At 39.5% G+C, this 21,473-nt stretch overlaps 3 protein-coding genes across 3 annotated transcripts; 2 read left to right on the top strand and 1 right to left on the bottom strand.

The window, feature by feature from the left end:
• The first annotated feature begins 200 nt into the window (after window positions 1–200).
• On the top strand, window positions 201–7,620 carry npepl1 (aminopeptidase like 1). Its single transcript, XM_054616851.1, has 12 exons — window positions 201–420; window positions 1,896–2,081; window positions 2,316–2,486; window positions 2,624–2,713; window positions 2,822–2,903; window positions 3,773–3,915; window positions 4,812–4,889; window positions 4,983–5,083; window positions 5,221–5,344; window positions 5,548–5,724; window positions 6,170–6,280; window positions 7,308–7,620. The coding sequence occupies exons 1-12, from the start codon at window positions 271–273 to the stop codon at window positions 7,464–7,466; spliced, it is 1,572 nt and encodes a 523-aa protein (XP_054472826.1). The 5' UTR covers window positions 201–270; the 3' UTR covers window positions 7,467–7,620.
• A 1,141-nt stretch (window positions 7,621–8,761) lies between these two features.
• On the top strand, window positions 8,762–13,958 carry ctsz (cathepsin Z). The gene is made up of 6 exons (XM_054616621.1): window positions 8,762–8,986; window positions 9,783–9,946; window positions 11,402–11,581; window positions 11,667–11,817; window positions 12,006–12,168; window positions 12,920–13,958. The coding sequence occupies exons 1-6, from the start codon at window positions 8,865–8,867 to the stop codon at window positions 13,043–13,045; spliced, it is 906 nt and encodes a 301-aa protein (XP_054472596.1). The 5' UTR covers window positions 8,762–8,864; the 3' UTR covers window positions 13,046–13,958.
• Window positions 13,959–14,009: 51 nt separating this feature from the next.
• nelfcd (negative elongation factor complex member C/D) lies at window positions 14,010–21,473 on the bottom strand. The gene is made up of 15 exons (XM_054616620.1): window positions 21,229–21,473; window positions 20,524–20,630; window positions 20,257–20,366; window positions 20,030–20,139; window positions 19,783–19,890; window positions 18,986–19,138; window positions 17,306–17,436; window positions 16,977–17,142; window positions 16,759–16,893; window positions 16,388–16,527; window positions 15,639–15,753; window positions 15,458–15,553; window positions 15,224–15,364; window positions 14,523–14,652; window positions 14,010–14,342 (listed from the first exon to the last, which is right to left on the bottom strand). Exons 1-15 carry the CDS (start codon window positions 21,286–21,288, stop codon window positions 14,308–14,310), a joined length of 1,737 nt encoding a protein of 578 aa, XP_054472595.1. The 5' UTR covers window positions 21,289–21,473; the 3' UTR covers window positions 14,010–14,307.

Below are 21,473 nucleotides of genomic sequence, written 5' to 3'. Positions count from 1 at the left end.
ATATATAATAAAGAAAGATTGGTGTTATCAGATACTTTTTTATCAGTGTCCACAAAATAAAAAGTTGCTTTTAAGTGTAATTAGGTAACGTTATTAAAACGTGTTGGAGAAAGGAGAACAGGTGTGTAGTTCAGTCCCTGCTGGTCACCAGTAGAGTTCGCTAAAGAGCGCTGAGCCGCTTGGTCCCTCCCGGCTGCCGTCGCCGGTCGCTAACGCTAGCTTAGTTAGCTTAGTTAGCTTAGTTAGCTAGTTGTCTGTCTGCCGTCAAAGATGGCGAACGTGGTGCTGGAGTTCAAGGCTTCTGCCGGTGACTCCGAGCCGCAGACTCGTCCTGTCCTGATCCTCGGACAGCAGACCCACCTGCAAAAAGTCGGATGGAGCCAAATGAAAGGGAAGCTGCAGCCTGCTGTTAGCAAAGAGGTACAGTCTATAGTGTGAATGACAACAGTGTTCAGTGACACCTCGCTTTAGAGCTATGCTAACCCTATGCTAGCTCACAGCACTAGCGTTAGCTGGACGACAGTAGCTGATAGTTTACGTGAAGTGTTTCCAGGTATATATATATGAACCAATAACAGCTTATTGACTTCTCAGGGCACAATGTTCCTGTTCTATCTTTCTATCTTTATTTTGTTGTATAGTATGTGTATTTATTGTCTGTGTAGTTGTATAGTATGTGTATTTATTGTCTGTGTAGTTGTATAGTATGTGTATTTATTGTCTGTGTAGTTGTATAGTATGTGTATTTATTGTCTGTGTAGTTGTATAGTATGTGTATTTATTGTCTGTGTAGTTGTATAGTATGTGTATTTATTGTCTGTGTAGTTGTATAGTATGTGTATTTATTGTCTGTGTAGTTGTATAGTATGTGTATTTATTGTCTGTGTCTGTGTAGTTGAGCTGCTGCAACACTTGAATTTCCCCCATGGGGATCAATAAAGGAATATAATAATGTGCCGGTAACAATATGCTGTTTACACCCAGTGATGGGCACTGGAGTCATTTAAACTGGGTGGTGTCCTGTTTATGTCACTTACCCTGACTTAGTAACGTTAATCAGACTATGACACAATACTATTTTCTCATGGTATGTAATGGAGTTGGTTGTGCAAAGGGGACAGCCAGTCTATACAGAGAGACTTGAGAGTCTCTGAGGTCAAGGAGAGGTTTCCTGTCCTTCCCAGAGCTCAATATCCTCTGACAATGATTAACCAGGATTCTTGTTCTTCCTGTAGTGATCTAATATTCCATGATGGTCAAAGGTCTTTGCCACACTTAATCTGGTAATTGGGAACCTGTTTGGAAACTTGGAAGAATGTAAATGTTTTTAAACTCCTCGTCACATTCACGGCTCACACTCCATCTGCTTATCGACTGTCCTGGTCACTCACCATCAAGAGTGAGAGTTCCCTCATTTCACACACGCTAACTACTTGAATATATGGAATGAATGTCCAGGATGGCAGTGGAGTAGCTGCGGACTATGCTACCCGTCAGTGAACTTAACTTACACAAAATGCATTAGAGTCTACTGGGAATTATTATTTTTGTTATCGATGACTGTGCTTAATATTTCAGACTAGGTGTTTAGTCTTTAAAATTGGTTTAGAAAAATGCCCCACACTTTTTCCAAAGCCCAAGGTGACAACTTCAACTTGCCTTTATTGTCTGACCAAAAGACTTAAGTGCAAAGATAATAGGTTTATTATCCCATAAGACACAAAAAAAGCTGCAAATCCAAACATTTGAGATGTAAACGGTTTTGCGTGATAATTGATTTAAAAGAATCAAATACCAAAAGTAATCGCAGTTGAATTTTCTGTCAATTGGATCAAGTATTTCTGTTCTACTCTAGAGTGAATCTAAAATGTCGGTTTTGTTTCATGTTTTCTCAGATCTGGCAGGCAGCTCTCAGTGCATTGAACCCAAACCCCACGGACAGCTGCCCACTGTACCTCAACCATGCCGCGGTGGCCGCTCTTCCTTCACGGGTCAGCAGGCACAACAGCCAGTCTTCTGCCCACTTTGTGTCCCGTCTGGTCCGTTCCTGCCTTCCTGGAGGGAACACCCGCTGCATTGTGGTCAGTATCTTCAGTTTAGTTGTTCTCGCTTGTAACATCATAGTTAGTAGATGTGGGGCAATATCAATTTTCTTTCCACCTCCTTCAGGAGCAATTTTAGCGACAGAACAGATCGGGATACCATCCCTTCTATGACTCCTTCTGGTAGTCCTACAGCACTTAAACCTGGGTCATCAAGTGGAAGGTCGTCTTGTGTGACCAAGTGGCTGATATGAGTGTTTATTTCATCTCCAGATGGTGTGTGAGCGTTCAGAAGTATTTGCGTCCTCCTGTGCCATCGCCAGGGCTTTCCCCATCTTCTCTCGCCGCTCCACATCTTCACGCAGGGCTGAGAAGAAACACGTCACAGTGGAGATTGTGATTGTCGGGCAAGAAGGCAGTTCTCTTGGTGTCGCAGAACTTGAGGTCTGAGTTTATAATCTTTTGCTCTTCATTATACTTTTATAGCCTCTAAGACTCTACTTAGAAATAGCATGTTTTTAAACCTCCATGGTTCATGTTAGCTGCTGTCTGCCGTAGCTGAAGGCTTTTCTTCTGTTCAGTGTCTCTCCAACGCTGCTCATGGGGTGCGGATGGCAGCCCGGATTGTGGACACACCATGCAACGAGATGAATACCGATCACTTCCTAGATGTAAGTCCAACTATTTCTCTTTTGTAAATGTTGTTGAATCTACTACAGTCACATGGCTCCCGTTATTTTGCTGCAGCCCCCCATCACAAACATTCATTGCTGTTTCAGGAGATTAAGGCTGTGGGAACTGAACTTGGAATAACTCCAGTGATCATTCGTGGAGAGGAGCTAAAGCAGAGAGGATTTGGAGGTAGAGTCTGCAGATGTCTCTTTTATGTCTGTGATTATTTTGACAACTTGCCTTTAGAATAACTGATTCATATTTACTGAATATGATCTTTTTGGGAAATGTTTTTTGTTGTTGAAAATGCCAACAGTAACTTGACACAAAAGAGTATGCATTAAAGCTAATTTAGCCATGTTGCTCCAAAAAAATGGGGGTTTTCCAGAGAGGAGTCGCAGCTGGCTACTGTGGTTAGATAACTTCAGTTGTGCAACTTTTAACATAAAATCTACATATTTTGTAGCTAGATAGACAGATGTCAAAACTGCAGCATCAGCTTGCGGAGTTTGGCGTGCCACCACACCAACATGCCACCACACCAAAACTCTGTGTCAACAGTATCTGTCTAAGGGGTCACTGTGGCTCTGCTTGTCCATGTCGATTTTTCTTTGGGTAAGACTATTAACCTAACTAAACCCCAAATATGAATTGGTGTGAAGGGTTAGTGCCCATCAGGACAGGGTGAATGATGACACATAGTGATAAAGCGCTTTAAGTGGTTGAGAGACTAGAAATATAAAAGTACAGTCCATTTACATACTTGTTTATCATTTATTCTGGCAGTTTATCTTCAGCAAATAATAGAAAATTATAATGAACATCGAAATCAATTAACTTTGCATTCATCTTGTCTGAAATCCAACTCACTGACATTTTATTACACTTTGCCTCAACATCTTAGTTAAAGCCATTGTAACTTTATCTCTATCTCTGTAATCTCTATTCAAATTCTTATATATCATATATATCCATAACCATCCAAGAGATGACAGATCCTAAGATTGATCATTGGTAGTTACGATTATATATCTCTTTTCTTTCTCTCTACCTGTCAGGTATTTATGGAGTTGGCAGGGCAGCCGAGCATCCTCCTGCGTTAGCAGTCCTGAGCCACAAACCAGAGGGTGCAACCCAAACCATTGCATGGGTCGGCAAGGGCATCGTGTATGACACTGGAGGACTGAGCATCAAGGGAAAGGTACGTTTCTTCTGGAGAAGGGATGGTTACTATTGTGCATCATTTTAAAAATAGGTTTTGTCATGCTAATGTCTTTGGAAAATCACTGCAGTAATCGAGTTCAATTAAATCTGCAGATCATTCTTATGTTTTAGTTCTTAGCATGCAACTAAAAAAACAAACATTTGAATTTGACTGTAGATGTGTGAGAATTGCTTGTGACTGGTATCTTAATTAAGGTTTGCAATTTAGGAGATATCAAGTAGTAACGCACATCATACACGTTTAAATCAATTGATGGCACTCGCACGGTGCATTTATTCACTAAATCATGGTGTTATTTTCATTAAACTGTGAGCTTTATTTTACTGGATGGTAATCTATTGCACTCAAACAGATACAAGCGCTAAGCATTGTGTGCTCTAAAAGTTGTTGTACCTCTCAATTTGATGTTGATTGTGATCCCAAAGACTGAAATAATTTTACAGTTTAAACCACACAACCTCTTCCATGTTCACTGGCAGAACCATAATGTGGCCAGCTGCACAGAGTGTTTTGATCCAGTCACTGTACACCTTTCATAATGCCGCCTTCAAAATACTGAACTCTGCAGTCACCTTGGTGATCATGAAACATGCACGCTGTCACACCCCTGATCTGTTCAACTTTAAGCCTATTCTCAGTAATCTTTTAACGCGTAGCTGCCATTGCATTCAAGTGTCATGCAAATAGAAAGGTTGAGCTCACTTATTCTGCAGGGACAAGGTGTAGAAACCATCTGGTAAAGCTTTCTGACTGTAAATACATCGACTGTTGGATCACAGTCCTGGTCAATGCATGCTAGAGGTGCAGCATTGGAGTGACATCAGAGATGAAATTACATTCTATCACACGTAAATATGTTTATTTTTTTCTAGACCTCAATGCCAGGGATGAAGAGAGACTGTGGTGGAGCTGCTGCCATTTTGGGAGCTTTCAGTGCTACTATTAAACAGGTGAGCTTTTGCTTTATCCCTCATTAGCTGCCACCTCTGATTCTCTGCAGAAGAGAGTTATTTCAATCAGACTCTCTTCTCTGTTTGCTCCAGGGCTTTAAGGATAACCTCCATGCAGTGTTTTGCCTGGCAGAGAATGCAGTTGGGCCCACAGCCACACGACCTGATGATATCCACACTCTCTACTCTGGAAAGTGAGACTCTCTTTGATAATTATAATAATAATAATGTGTGAGACTATCATTTTACAAGCTAAGTCAATATGAATGTGTGGGCAGTGGTATTAAAAAAAAAAAAAGAAAAATCTGTCATTTTTGTTTTCTCTCTCAAGGACTGTGGAGATCAATAACACTGATGCAGAGGGCAGGCTGGTGCTGGCTGATGGAGTGGTGTACGCCAGCAAAGACCTGTCAGCTGATATTATTCTGGACATGGCCACACTGACAGGGGCACAGGTGGGTGACAGCCACTCACAGACTGTTGTTAAACCGTCAACGGCAAATATGAAAATGAGTATTTGTCAACATTCAATAGATATAGACTCAAAACATTGATAGGATATTATTGTCTCCCGAAGGGACCAGAAACGACTACAAATTTAGCCATCTAACAGATATTGTCTTTGTATCTAAAACTTCCTTTTGTTTCTGTTGTCCAGGGGATCTCAACAGGGAAGTACCATGCAGCTGTGATGACTAACAATGAGAAGTGGGAGGTTGCATGTGTGCGCGCCGGCCGCAGCAGCGGAGATCTGGCTCACCCTCTGGTCTACTGCCCCGAGCTGCACTTCAGCGAGTTCACCTCTGCCATGGCGGACATGAAGAACTCTGTGGCAGTAAGTGACAAACTACAAGTTCCATCAAAACCAAATGCTTAAACAAGGCCTGCACGATATGAAGAAAATCTGCAATTTGCGACCCTTTTCTTCATGTTTACATCCGGTTTATGCTTGTTGGGAGATGCTTCAGCATTAAGCACTACTCAACTGCTGCTTGTTTTTTCCATTTTCCACTGAGCTACAATCAATTGTAGCTCTAAGATTTGCTTTAATTGCTAAAGGTTGGAGGTAGATTTACAGTAAATCTGCAAACGAATATATATAATACCATATTGTGTTTTGGTGACAACAGTATTTCCTGTGAACCAGCACTTGAAAAACGGCAACAAAGGGTAGTTCATAGATTAGTTAGTATTTCAAGTATAATATTGGTTTGATTACTGATGTTCTACTTTATTTTGGGGAGATCCTGATGTTCGTCATCCTTTTCTTGTTTTGGCAGGACCGAGAGAACGCCCAGAGCTCCTGTGCTGGCCTCTTTATTGGTTCCCACTTGGGCTTTGATTGGCCTGGTGTCTGGGTCCATGTTGACATCGCCTCTCCTGTTCATGTTGTGAGTAACTGGGGGTTTGGTGTTGCTGACAGATATTGTGTTTATTAGTAAGCACTCTGATTATTACCATGGAGCAAATCAAATCATGGTTATAACTTAGTATTATACATTTTAATTTGTATAGCTCCTTCCATACAAGAAATGCAGAAGAAAGCTTTAGAAAACAGGGAAATAAACATTAAATGAACATAAAAACAGGGGAAATAACATGGAAAATAAAACACACTTAATAAATTAAAGAAATAAATGAAATAGAATGCAAAACACGACATGGAAAACAAAACCCACTGAATAATAAAAAAATATTTTAAAATTGGTACCTGTATTTGCAGCATGCATGTATACATCAGTAAAAACTGCTGCCAAGCTAAAAACTATTTATTCACTTCTACCATGTTCTCATTAGTGGTGAAGTTTGAAGAGTCAGCAAAATGTTTAAGGAAGTTGGCAACAACACCACTAAGCCTAATATCTCATCTTGGTTTGACTAAAACTTAAATCTAACTTTAAAAGATCCACAGTCTTTATAGTCGCCCTCATAAAAAAAGTCAGGTGCCAACATGAACACTTAAACAAGTTATTCTTGCTGTAATCATTCCTCCTGTTCCTAGTGGACATTAAAATATATGTTTATAATGTAATTGAAAAGACAAAATCCACATTTTTATAACTTACCTGCAGGTGTCAGCTTTCCATTAAAAAAAGATTATAAACATTTTTTTTGCTCTGTCCTTGTCTTGTGGTTCAGCTCATAAAAAAAACTAAAAAAACATGGCTCATAATCACTTATGTTGTGCGGAAGCCCAGGTGTGTGTATATATAAGTAAAAGTATGTATTTGTTCTTATTACCAGTTCATTGTTTTGAGGAGGATTGGGTTTTAGACCAAACTTTGTCTCATGTTTCAGTCACATTCATTCTGAATGAAAAAGATAACTTGAAAAAGATAACTGCAGGGTTAGTTTACGGTAATGATGCTAGAATCTGACCCTTCCTTTTCATCTGAGACTTATGTTTTGTCTTTGCAGGGAGAGCGTGCCACAGGATTTGGCGTTGCTTTGCTAATGGCCCTGTTTGGTCAGGCATCAGATGACTCCATGCTGAACCAAGTGTCTCCTCTGGGTGCAGCCACCAACATGTCTGAAGACCAGATGGAGCGTGACTGCAAGAGACGGAGACTGGTGTAGAACACACACCGGTTTACTCCCCAACACTGACCGCTCTGCTGCCTACATCCAGCCGAACCGTTATTACGACCGTCCAGTTGTTAAATCATTTTAAACTGTGATCCAACTTCCTGTGTTTGATAAATCTCACTGAATAAATCGGTCAATCAGTGAACCAGGTGTGTTATATACAGTTTATGATAAAACATTTGTCCTCATGACTTGGCACTTGCTGCACTGATGACCTCCATAGCTTCTCCATTTTTCAGCTGCTCTTGATGAAGATGCATTGATTATTATGAAATATGAAGTATCTTTGATACTTTATTGAAAATAAAGGCTAATAGAATACATGTTGTTTTTGTGAAAAATACTGGATTGAGATCAGTAATGCGAGTTTTTTCTTTTTTGATAACCACTGCACTTTGTATTCACACTGCGTATAGCCGGATTGTGTGAGCTCTTGATCAAACTGAGGTGTTAGTGCTTACTGCAGCTTTTCACAGTTGCACAATGGAGTGAGATGAGTAATTGACAAGCAATGCCACATATGCTTTGTCAGCACAAAATACACATATAAAATGTCAACTGTAAATTCAAGTAAAAGACCGATTCCAGTAAGTATGATGTTATTCCACCCTTGTGACAATCATCTTGTCCTCTAATAAAGACGGTGCCGTCTGACCTCTGTGTGCATGTGAAGTTAAACATTGACAAAGTTATCTTAAGTTGAGGGCTGCACAGTAGCTTTAGAGACCTCCATCTGCTGAGAGACGCGGGTAAAAGCTATCAAGTGGACCTAAATTCAGATTATTTTTTTTGTTTCCCGGGTCAACAATTAACTTGCAAGTTTTATCACACTTAAAATTAACTTCAGTAAATTAAATTAAGAAGTAATTCTGAGAGTTTGATTGCAGGCACCTACATGATGACCATTATGGGGTTTTAAGACTAGATTTTAACAAATCTTTCTAATGTCTAATCACACAATAACAGTTTAGTCACATTAACTGTACTCTTAATGGGACACTGATGGTTAACTCAAACTGCTGTGGGTTTGCAATAAACTACAAAACAATGATGCAATATGTTGCATTATACTGATTGTATGTCTATTTTACATTTGTATTATTCTGGTCCCCTCTCTCTGAACGTGTTGTCGGTATAGGACATTAGAAAGAGGGTTTTGGTGTCTTGTGGTAAAAGGAAACTTTAAAGAATCATCTTTAAATGTTTTCCATTGTGTCCTATTCCGGGTGAACAGCCTGTGACTTCCTTGTGAAGCATGTGGATTACTGGTCACATGACTGTAATCTCTGCACCGGTAGTCTTGCCTGTAGAGTCCACACAGCACACATCTCCTCTTCCTCTTACCGGCTCCTGGTCTGTGATCTACCGGCAGCCTGCTCGGTGTCACAGATGTCTCCAGCCGGGTTAGTGGTGCTGTTTTCGGCCGTGCTGTCCGGTGTGAGCGCCGGAGTGTTCTTCAGCCAGAAGCAGCCATGCTACGTCCCCTCCCCGGGGAGAAGCTCCGGACGGCAGTAAGTCAACGTTTAGGTGTGTTTAGAGAGGAAAGCTAACATAAGGAGGAAGGAATACATTATAATACATTATATAATGCTTCATCTAAGGCTTCAGCTCGATAAGGTTATACAAAGTAACTCAGTTAAGTTAAGTTAAGTTAAGTTAAGGGCTTTAGGTTTATTGTTTTTGTTAGGACTTGTTGTAAAACGAAAGAAACATAAATATATAGTTACTCCTTCAAGATGTTGTTATTGTGGATAAATCTCGTTATTACTATAAATCACTACACGTTGAGAGAAACTGTGCAATAATAGTTAATATAGTTTTTTTTTTTTTTTCTGTCTGTAAATATTATATTTCAGTTATTGTGTTTTTCTACTGTTTTTATTGCTTATTTATAATACTTGTTTTTTTATTTTATTTTTTTATTTTCATTTTTATTTTTTATCTTGTCTTTCTTTACTAAGTCTCTTGTGTGCACTTTAACTCTCTGCTGTTGTAAGCCTGCAAATTTCCCCGCTGCGGGACTAATAAAGGATTATCTTATCTTATCTTATCTTATCTTAAACAGCTGCTCACATTCAACTCTGACTCATTGTCATACAAACTGCATTGCATGAAAAATGTATCAGCACCTTTTTTGGTAATCCATCAAACCAAATGTCCTTTTTCATAGCTTGAATGGCATTACTTGTATTATTCCAATTAAGACCTAAGATATTTTTTTGCATTTTAAAGTAATTTTAAAAAAAACAAGCATTGAGTGTGTTTCTGCTTCAGAACTCATATATGTAATCAACTGACCGTTCACAGGACCAGTCCTCGCCCTCATGAGTATTTAAACATTTCTGATTTGCCCAAATCATGGGACTGGAGGAACATCAATGGCACCAACTTTGTGAGCACAACCCGCAACCAGCACATTCCCCAGTACTGTGGCTCCTGCTGGGCCCATGGCAGCACGAGTGCTATGGCAGGTATGAATCAGCATTTTTTTCCTATTGGGAACTTAAAAAGATTGAATCGTTGTGGTTTGGTGACGGTGTAGAGAAACAGGTCCTCACATGACTGCCATGTGAGGACTTCTGAGTTTTACTTCCTTTTTGCACAGAAGTAAAACTAACTGGTTTAGGTGTCTGTATGTCTCAGCACCGGCTGGGAATCTTTCCAAATGTGGCACAAACGTCTACTTGGAGTCGAGGACGGACTGATTTGATTTTGGTGGTCAATGGTCAAGGTCATTGTGACCTCACGTCCGTCTGATTCACAGAATATCTCAGGAATGCCTTGAGAGAATTTCCTCAAATTTGGCAAAAATGTCCACTTGGACTTAAAAGGATGAACTGATCTTACAAAACACATTTTTTTTGCCATAACTCCAGACTTCGTGTAGTTATGTCAATTCTTTTGGCATGACATAGTATGACTTTTTAATGGTATACTATACAATTACTTTTAATGGCATTTTCTATGACATTCTGTACTATAACTTTTTATTGCTTTTTTTATGATATACTATGACTTTTTAACTGTTCCACGATGGCGACAGCCGTAGATGGAGATTATGTTTTCGGGTTGTACGTCCCATTCTCTTTAACGTGAAATTTTAAGAATAACTGGAGGGAATTTATTCCAGTTTCGCACAAATGTCCACTTGAATTTAAGGATGAACTGAGATGGGATTTTGGTTGTCAAAGGTTAATGTCACTTTGATCTTATGTCTGTCTGTCCCATTCTTGTGAATGCAATATCTCATAAACTACTAATAGTTTGGTGGTCAAACGACACACTAAAATATGATTTACTATTCAATTACTTTTTTTATGACACACTATACTACTACTATACTGCATTTATTTACTTTTTATGACATACTATATGCTATGATCTTTTCAATACTTTTTTATGGCATAGTATGACTTATCGCAAAAGTTAAATTATAAAAAATGTCATGAAGTTATGACTGTGTGTCATAACAAGGTAAAAAAATGTCATCGTATAGGAAAAAGTCATAGTAGCAAAGTCAGAAATGTGTCATATAATAGTATGCCATAAAAAAGCAATTGTAGTATGTTATGAATAATTAATAGATTATGCTATAAAAGCATAGTATGCCATAATATTTTTTTTAAGTAAAAGAAAATATTAAAATGTCGTAAGCGATAAAAAAAACCTCATGTAACAGTATGTCATTAATGCTTCTAAAAAATATCATAGTATAGTATGTCATTAAAAAACAGTAGTAGAGTATGTCATAAAAATGTCTTAAGAAATGTATGCCATAAGAACGTCATGAAAAAAGTCAAAGAATATTTTTCTATGAAAGTCATAGCATAGTATGCCGCAAAATTGTACGCCATAAATATGCAATAGTATATAGTCATGAAAAATAGTCATAAAAACATCAACCTCTGGGTTTTCTCTCTCACCAGATCGCATCAACATTAAGAGGAAAGGAGCGTGGCCTTCTGCATATCTCTCTGTCCAGAATGTGATTGACTGTGGTGACGCAGGCAGTTGCCATGGAGGAGATCACAGCGGAGTCTGGGAGTATGCAAGCAACCACGGCATCCCAGATGAGACCTGCAACAACTACCAGGCTAAAGACCAGAGTAGGTGTACTTCAGTGCACAACATAATGGTTACAATCACTTACCCCGTCTTATTTTGTAACATGTTCTCTGACCCTCTCTAAAGAATGCAAACCCTTCAATGAATGTGGCACCTGCACCACCTTTGGAGTGTGCAATATTGTGAAGAACTACACCCTGTGGAAAGTGGCAGATTTTGGAGCTGTCAGCGGTAGGGAGAAGATGATGGCAGAGATCTACGCTAGAGGACCAATCAGGTTTGCACCTTTTTTGTTGTACAGCAGTAGGCAGCCGATCTGTTACTTGTTTCTTATACTGCTGTGGAACATTGGATTATCGTATATCCACGTCTTCATTCCAGAGCAACTGTACAGTTTCTGATTTCACTAATTGTTTCACCTTCACTCAGAGGAAGTAAGTAATCTGTGATGTCTGTTTTATCCAGCTGTGGGATCATGGCCACAGACAAACTGGACGCCTACACTGGAGGTCTCTACTCTGAATATCAGGAGGAACCTTTCATCAATCATATCGTGTCAGTGGCAGGATGGGGAGTGGAGGAAGGCGTTGAATACTGGATTGTACGCAATTCATGGGGAGAGCCATGGGTAAGTCTTTATTAACCAGAGAACTTCACGCAGTGAAAGTAGTAATGGCTGTCAACTCTAAGGTCAAAATAAATAAAAATACCCTGCTTCCTGACAGAAGACTTGCAACGAGTCGTTTTCATTCTGTTTACAGGAGCATGTCATTTAAACCCCCTACAACTCTTGTATATTCAAGAACAAATATCCTATTTATTAAGAGATTAACGGTCATAAACTCAGCTCATCTGCTTCATCAGGACTGTGTGGTTTAATCTGGTTTGACTGACAGTGTCATCTCACTGACAGCATAAGCAACCAGCCCCATGTCATAACATTCAAATATTTCTAAACTTTGTTCTGGTGTTTGGTTTATAAAATGTCAGGAAAATTGTGGTGGCCATTTTGTTGTTATTTCATAAGTAAGAGGTGACATCTTCAAATTAATTAATTTTAGCAACATATATCCCCTTCCAGCCTAGAGTATCAAATCTTGAACGCTATTACGCAACGTTCTCGCTATTACACAACGCTTAACCATTATTAGCTCGAAATCCATAAAACAGCCTGAAAATGAAGAAATCTTAAAAGATTTAACAGAGCCTAAAAGTTGTCGGAGATGGCAGATGCTGCTCTACGATTGGCCAGTCTGTATTTGAAGGGCGGGGCATAAAGAAGGGTCAACTGAGAAGCTGGATCTGGGGAACGTTTGGTATTTTGGCTTGAAAAATGATAACGATAGTAGTTTTTGATACATTTCCCCTTTCCCCCACAGGGTGAGAAGGGTTGGCTCAGGATCGTGACCAGTGCCTACAAGGGAGGAAGCGGAAGCACATACAACCTGGCGTTGGAGGAGGACTGCATGTACGGAGACCCAGTTGTCCCCAAGGCCTACCTGTAGAGGAAAGCAGCACCCAGTGTCAGAGGCTGTCACTGCACACTCTCACGTCTTCCCGTCTCCGGCAGAGAGAGACTTTCTATTTGTAAAATAATGAAAAGGGAATAAATTCAGATTTCCCTCAGAGATCTATTTTTTACACTTGTAATTAAAGGGTCAAATTGGACCTACTTGAATCGATGCAAATCTTAATAGATTTTTTTTCCCAAGAGGACATTTTTCTAGATTACATTTTTCAATGCAAACTGACTCAGCCAAAGAACAGTTTATAATTTGTCCTACACTGCTGCGACACTGAATGTGTGGTGGTATAGTAATGACAATATCGCACCACACCGTGTTAGAAAGATTGACTTTAAAGTGTGCCTTACATGCACTGGCAGGTGAATACAACTGTTATTTCCTTTTTGTGTTCACAATTATCTACACAATAGAAATTCAGGAAAGACTGCAATCTTTGTTTTGTTCTTTTAAATTGTGCCAATAAACACAACACTTAAAGGTGATACTCCACAGAAAACCTGTCCTTTGAGTATGAATCAGTCCGTCAGTAGGCCGGAAACATGCTGTAAAAAGCTTCCTATGGTGACATCATTATATAGTTTACTGCATGTGCCCAGTACTTATGTGCCATTTGTATTTGCTGCAAAAATTCAACGAACTAGCTCTGTGCAGTGCAGGAAATCACGTGATGTTGCTTTGCATATTCTGTTGCTTTTAGATCTTTATCAATATTCGTTGACGTCAGATACGAGAGATTGCACTCTCAGGTTTCATCTGTCTCCACGTGTGAAGAGTTGATCCACAATGGGGAACTAGTTTTACTGCTGCACTTCTGACCTGTTGCATGTTTTTACAAACTTTGATAGTCATGTCTATTTGCAGGACAGCTCTATCATTTTTACTCTAAGTAACATTAATGAAAAAATTCCAATAAAAGCCATTTTATAATTTCAAGAGTCAAAAATACAGTACATATCCAGGTTTTTATTTTAAAACCACATGAACCAACATAAAAATATAGAAAATCAAATATACAGGTGGAAAAAAAGAAAACGTTTAGCTGCATCTTCAGAGGCGTCTCCTTAAACCAGTCTGTCTACTTACTGTACTTTTGCAGTTACCTCAAAAGAAACAAAACGTTCACTTTGTCATATTGAATAGTCCATCTCAAGCTTTGTGCTTCAAAATCAAGGAGAGCGTTTGGTGATCACAGATCTTCTTACGCTGTTTTGTCTTCCTGGTACATCTCCAACATTTTCAGTTCAGTTTATCATGATGAAGTTTGACTTGCAATGAGCTGAAAAAATACAGATAGTTAATTACTTACTCGACCATGTTTCAAGAGAAAGTTTACAAATTTAAACATTAGTTGGTTTTACTATCCATGTTCAGTCATGAAAACCACCCAGACTTGGAGAGATATCTCTCTCCAGTATGGCATGATTGTACTGACTTAAAATGCAAGCATGTCACTTACCAATGAACTCTGCTACAGGGTCATGGTCTCCCTCTGTGCGGATCGTTCCTGCGATGCTGTCGTTCTCCAGGATGGGCAGGAAGAGCTGAACAAAGTCTGATGTGTAGGGAGGTGCGATCACATCCAGCACCTAACAAGATGAATATTCAAGTAGAATCAGTTTGTTTACTTCAGTTACAAATGATTTATGATGGTGTTAAAGGTTTGTTTATGTAAACAGTATTCATAAAAACAAGTTTAACATTCTAGTTTTTTATCATGATCACCTGACAAACATTAAGACTGCAATGCTTCTTTTTTTGGCCACTTGGGGAGCAGCAGAAATAAGTTGTCAACACACCATTGACCTACCTTTTAAGTAAATATGGTGAAATTGCTTATTTACAAATACAAAATCTAAGGAAGCATCATGATTATTCATTGGGAGTGATATCAACGAATGATGAATATTTACTCTCTTTTAGCTGTTTTAGTCTCTACCAACTCCTGAAGGGAATATCTGCTAAATGCATTGATGTCTACCAGCTTATTGATAGCTTTAAGGTGTTTTCATTTCATTTCTTAAAATGTGTATATATTATTCATGTAAGTGTGAGCAATACCAACTGAAATCAAAGTCTGTTATCTACGGAAAACAGAGTTCACTTTCTTTCCCAAGTTTTATCCCTGGACCACTAATCGAGATCAAAAGAAGCAGTTACCTCAGTGACAAAATATCTAATGAGGGAGATGTCCGTGTTGAGTTTCTCCAGACACTTGCGAATATAACCAACTACTGGAAGGACGTAGCCACGGCTCAGCAGGTGAACCATTCGATCCAGCAGAGTCTTCTTCAACTCCAGCTGAGGGGTAAATGAGACCAACACGCTGTCAGCTAAGAGGTTGCACAGTTGCAACATAGAGAAATAAGAAGCGTTACAGTCACACAAACAGACCTGTTCCATGACGTCCAGCTGAGAATGCTCCGTCTCAAAAAGCTTGATGAGCAGCTGGAGGACCTGCGGGTGTAGCAGCTGGTGGCACGTACAGATCTGTGTGGAGGAAGCATTCATTTTGAATTTAGCTCCTGTATTAAAGACTGAAAATGTAAAGTTTAATCTGGTAGAAATGTTATACCTCGTCCAACAAAGCTAAATGTACTGGAGTGTGGTCTGTCTGCAGCTGGAAGTACCGCGGCTCAGACACTGTCCAATCCACCCATTTCAAAACCCCCATAGCAACTACCGGAAACCTGAATTCAAACAAACATGAAGTCAGATAGTAGAAAGGCTGGCTGTCAAATCGCAAAGTGTCCATATTGAAAAGTGCCAAAATGATGTCACAGAGTGGATAATCTATATTTTTGGAAAACCTAATGTATTTTCCAAATTAAATCACACATAAATAATTTTTTTGTTTTATTTAGTTATTCTACAGCTGATAGACAATAATTATTTTGCAATTTGTCTCATTTTATTAAACTTGTTTAAAATATTTATACTCATCATAGTAAGGTATTGAAATATATACTCATATCAGCCTTATCTGAATTTTTTTTACTTATACCAAGCCGCTAGCAAAGAGTAACCGTGTTCAATGAAAAACATCTGGGTGATATAACAGAAATATTCACTTAATTCCCTCACAGATGTGGAGTATCAAGTTAGGTAAATCTTACATTTCCAAGTCAGATCAGCTGGTTTATTAATGAGCCTCAATGTCTTCATTTAGTCTAATCACATCTAATTGTATTCATTTATGTTTTACCTTTTACAACCATCAACAAAGCCAACATTCTAAACATGTTTCTCATCATGTAGAACACATCCTTGAAATAATAACAAGTTGCAGGCTTTTGAGGAATGAGATCTTGGTCGTCTACTCACCGGATGCACTGGTACAAAGTGCCGAGTTCAGCCACCAGCTCCGTGGCTCCTTTGTTCTCGTTGCAGCACAGGTTGTGCACCGTCTCTATGGCCTTGGACGTCGACTTCAGCTCATCTTTATTGATGTTGACTCGCTTGTTCTGGAGTTGAACAGAAAGAAGAGTGTAAAGAAGGTGAAACCGGGAGGTATAAAGACAACAAATGAGCATGGGGATTCTGTATAGATATAAGTAGATTACATTACTTTTCTACCTTAGTCAGTTAATCTAAATAAAAAAAACTGCCATGAGTTTAATTAAATTGAACTACCAACCAACTTTTAGTGTCTAACTTTTACAACATGACGCAGACACATCAGCTGCTCTCTGTACCTTTTTCCACGTTTCAACCACACTGGCAGCGTAGGCCAAGATGTGAATGTATTTGTGTTTATGGTCTTGGTTTATCTTTGATCCCGGCTTAAACAGCGACTGCATGAACAAGTCCAGAAAGGCAGGCACTCTGATCTGAAGAGGAGAAAAATACACATCTCAGCACCTTAACAAGCATGTAGTGGATACAAACACGGTCAAAGATGCTCCGTCCTCACCAGCTCCACAGGCGGCGGGTCCATGCTGCTGAACATCTTGAACAGAACTGTGATATCTGCAGGATTTAGGGCTCCTTTGGACAACATGGCACCGAGCGCCTGGCAGGCTCGAGGGTAGGCTGCTGCTGTGCCGAGCGCCAGGGTTATCTGACTGGCATCGTGACCTCTGTGATATAAAACAAGAACCACAGAAATTATGTCATCCAGATTTGAATGATTCTTAGCTGTATTCAGCAAAGTCAGCCGCACTGTCAATTGTCTCCACTTGATCACTTTTGATTGATCTTAATCTTCGTAGTTAGATTCTGATGAAAAAAAGACAAAGTTACCTCTCATGCGCTGACTTCTGCACCTCCTGGCCGATCCTTCGAACAGCTGAACCGCCTTGTTCCTCCTGAGAGAGGATGGACATCATCGCCTGGGCAAAGAGGTAGGTGTGCTCGCCGTGACACACCATCTTCTACAGGAGAGAAGAGGACAACTCTAGAACAACGACTCAGCAAAGATGGTCGGTCACATGCCGCAAACTGAGGAAAAGAAAATCTAATTTACTGATAGACTTTTATACAATGTGGTGTTAAACAGGCCCTATTTGCTGTTACAGTTACAACATGTTTACATGCGTTAATGCTCAAAATCCACCTTGTTTTTCTCATCCTGGCTGTCCTGCAGCACCTCTTCTCACCCTCTCTCTGAAATGCTCCGTAGCGCTTGCTCCTCCCTCCAGAAAGCAAAGTCTGCCCTGATTGGTCAGCTAGCCTGCTCTGTTGTGATTGGTCAACGTTTCACATTTCAACAGGTCTCAGCGGGATTCAAACTTGGGCCACCTGGGTGAGAGACCTCTGTCTTATCCACTACACCATGGTAGATGCGAGCTCTATCTTTTTCTTTTGTTGTTTGATGGCCAAACTAGCCGGAGAGTTTTAACTTGTCTTTCTGCTACATTGTGACCTCATTAAGTTAGGGAAGTGAAGGAGAGAATTCAATGGAGTGAAAGACATCACAGTTTCAAGATGACTTCATCAGATGGAACAACGGTCCAAAATTCTGAGATTCAATTTACAATGATATAAACAGAAAAGCCGCAAATACTTACATTGAGAAGTGCAAATAAGTGAATGTTTGTAATGACTTAAAACAATCCACAATAGAAATAGTTGATATGGAGACTAATCTATTGAACGTCTCAGGACTACAATCAGATTTATTAAATATCAATCATGTCTGGGTTCAACATGAATGTTCCCTGAAGTAAATTTTAACTTGTCTTTAAGAATTGGTTTTATTTATTAGTGGTTATCAAATAACAACATACATTGTCATGTTTAATCTCTACATGAATCTGGAGTTTCCCCAATCTCTTACTCCACCCAACTAAACTCCTGTCTCCAGGAAAATTGAAACTTTCGCTTACGATTCAGCTCATCAACTTTGTCTTCACCCCATTTTCTCGCAAGAGCCCGATTGGTACAGCGCATGTTTAACTCTCAACAGAGAGTAGAAGGAAGCCAGATGGCTCACTCCTTAGCTACTTCTATCATCAGCTCCAGCAAAAACAATGTGTTTACTTCTTTTTTGATTGGGCAAGGAAGTTGCTAGATTTACAAGCGCATAGTGGCCTTATACTTGCCCTGGACAATCCTTATTGTTAATCCCTGCAATGTATTACAAAAACTGTAAGGTACTAAAGTAAAATATAAGTATTTAATATTAATACAAATCTGGTTTCATATAAATGTTAATGGTTGTGTGTCTCTATGTGTCAGCACTGTGGTAGCCTGGCAACCTGTCCAGGATTTACCCTGCATTCGCCCAATGTCAGTAGGGATTGGCTACAGACTCCCACTACTCTGAATAGGATAAGTGGTTACAGATAATGGATGGATGGATGGTTTGATATTATATAAAAATCTGACACCACATTTAAAAAAATGTATAACAAATAAATGTCACCTTTAAAATATTTTATAGCACCATGGTTAATGAAACAGATAAGCTAACTAGCTCACAGCAAATTCTGGCAGGTTCTTCTCCAGGTTTTCTTCTCCTCCATCCAGCAGCGTAGCCAAAGATGTCCTCAATACTCGGGAGAAAACCTCCAGCTGCTGACAAGCTGTGGACACACTGGTGATCTCACCCTGATACCCTGCATCTGAAATGAGCTAAACAAACACACAAAGTATATGTGACGTGACCATGACCCACACAAAGAGAATCTTCTGAAGGATGAGTATTTATCTATTGAGGCATTAGAATATAAAAAGTGAGTTGTCAACCTCACAAAACATAAAAGAGGCATCTGTAGTTTTATTTATTGATCTGTCATAGCATTGAACTATTCATTATTTGAATGGGTCAATGATTAATTAGTCTATATAATGTTCGAAAACGTTGACCAATGCCAATCACAAGTTAACAGTATACAAATCCTAAAATTGCTACTTTTAGTCAAAAAATCAAAAAAGAATAAATTAATAGTGATATCAAACTTAAAAAAACATATCCAGTGAGCAAACATTTTAGTTTATTTAATTGAAATTCCCATAACAAATGTGACAGCTGTAAGCACTAATCTATTATCCATTTATCTGATTGAGTCATGTAATCAAATAAAAACTTGCTTACTTTATTTCTTACTTTTACAGCAAAAAGGAATAAAAGATAAAATGTTTGCGACTTGAAATACTTCATATTGACTCCCTCCACTCTAAAGCATGATGAGCATAACTATGTGTCCTGAACTTCTGAGTCAGGAACTTCTCCACAACTACTACTACTATTACTACTACTACAGTTACTACCGTACCTTTACAGTGAAGTTGAGCATCAGGCAGTCTGGGTGAGCCTCTGCCAGTTTATAGAAAAGATCTCTCCACGTAGTGTGTGCTATCATCTGCTCGAGCCAAGCTGGCGTCTGAAAAAACAAGAGACTGGATTGGTTTGGTTGCACTTAATAGTGTAACCATGGCAAATAAATACTTTTGCAAAAGACGATTAGGATTTGTGATCACTTGTATTTAGTAAAATGACAGCCTAGTGTTCAGAAATCTCACCTCTCCCTCAACAGTGAAAATGGAGTCAGCTTTTTGGGGGTCAAAGTGTTTTATCAAGAGACTTTTGAGGTGATTTTCTACTCGCTCTTGGACCTGAGCGGGCTCTACACCTGCAGTCAAAATAAAGATTAAAGATTAATGAACAGTCACCAATGGGACATGGAAACAGTCAAACCAATGATTCTAATCCCAGAAAACACTGCAGGATCCTGTAGTTGTCTACCTACCCATCTGGATGAGCCACTCGGCCAGCAGATTAACGGTCTGAGCCACAGCAGAGTAGTTTTCAGAAAGCAGCTGGATGACGTGTTCTGGAGAGCCACCCGATTGGAAATACCTGCGAGAAAAATATGGTTTCTATCATCAAATCCTCAGTATAGATTCACGGTTGCTCTCACATTGGTCAAACTATAGTCATCCTGTGCAGTATTCAGTGAATTTTGTTGTCTCATTTTCATTTAAAAATGCTGTGTTTGCAAGAGGCAGGTGCTTACGTTTTAAGGGTGTTGAAGATGGCAGGCTCCATGATGTAATCCCTGCTGGAGAATTTCTGAAGGCAGTCTTCCTGGATTTTACCATCATTTTCCCCTTCCACATAGTCCTCCACAAAGGAACATTGACACATGTGTTTATGCTTCTATAATGGCTCTTCTCTCTTTTATTTATTAGATGTGTGTGACTGATTGAGCATTAACTGGTACAAAGCACACTAAAATGTAGATGACAGCTCTGTGTTACAGCTCAATGACAAGCTAAACAACGAAGACACTTTAAAACAGTTCAGTCTTTCTTTATGTCCTTTCTATGTGAATGCATTAGTGGAAACACTAAATAAAACATGTTTAAACATTTTCTCATTTGGCTTCTGCAGCAGACTTTCAAAGGTCTGAACAACCCACCATTTAACATTAGGCCATAATAGTTTAATTAATGGTTTATTGCAGGCTTATACACAGGTCGCTTAGTAACAGTTAACATGCAACTTTAACTTCCATGGCAACCAGCTGTGACGCTAGCTAGCCTGTCAGTTAGCCGGCTAGCGGAGATGTGTGGACACAATTATATCTCTGCACATCCCATGTGTGCAGGCTGGCCGTCTATGTAGCATTGTAACCACAACAAGCCAGCAGTGTGCGGCTAGGCTAAGCTAGCTGACTAACTGTAGCTGCTGTAGCTCCGGACAGCAACAAGTCTCTCACCATGGGACCCTCCCCAGTGCCTTCCCAGTCTCCACCACCGCTGTAATACTCGTCGTCCATGTCGACGGGAGAGAAGTAGCAGTAGAAGTTGAACTGGCTACAATAATCCACCTGTAAGTTTTAAATATTGACGTGACTAAGTTTTACCGCTTAGCTGCTAGCCCGTTTAGCTAGCAAGCTAACAACCGCTAACAACAACAGGAGGAAAATGGCGATTCCGTTAGCATCAGGCCACGCCCCCAACA

Source organism: Anoplopoma fimbria, chromosome 17 (genome assembly GCF_027596085.1).
Source record: "Anoplopoma fimbria isolate UVic2021 breed Golden Eagle Sablefish chromosome 17, Afim_UVic_2022, whole genome shotgun sequence".
NCBI lineage: Eukaryota > Metazoa > Chordata > Actinopteri > Perciformes > Anoplopomatidae > Anoplopoma > Anoplopoma fimbria.
Note: the sequence above shows the minus strand (reverse complement) of the source record. Positions and strands in the feature narration are given on the sequence as shown.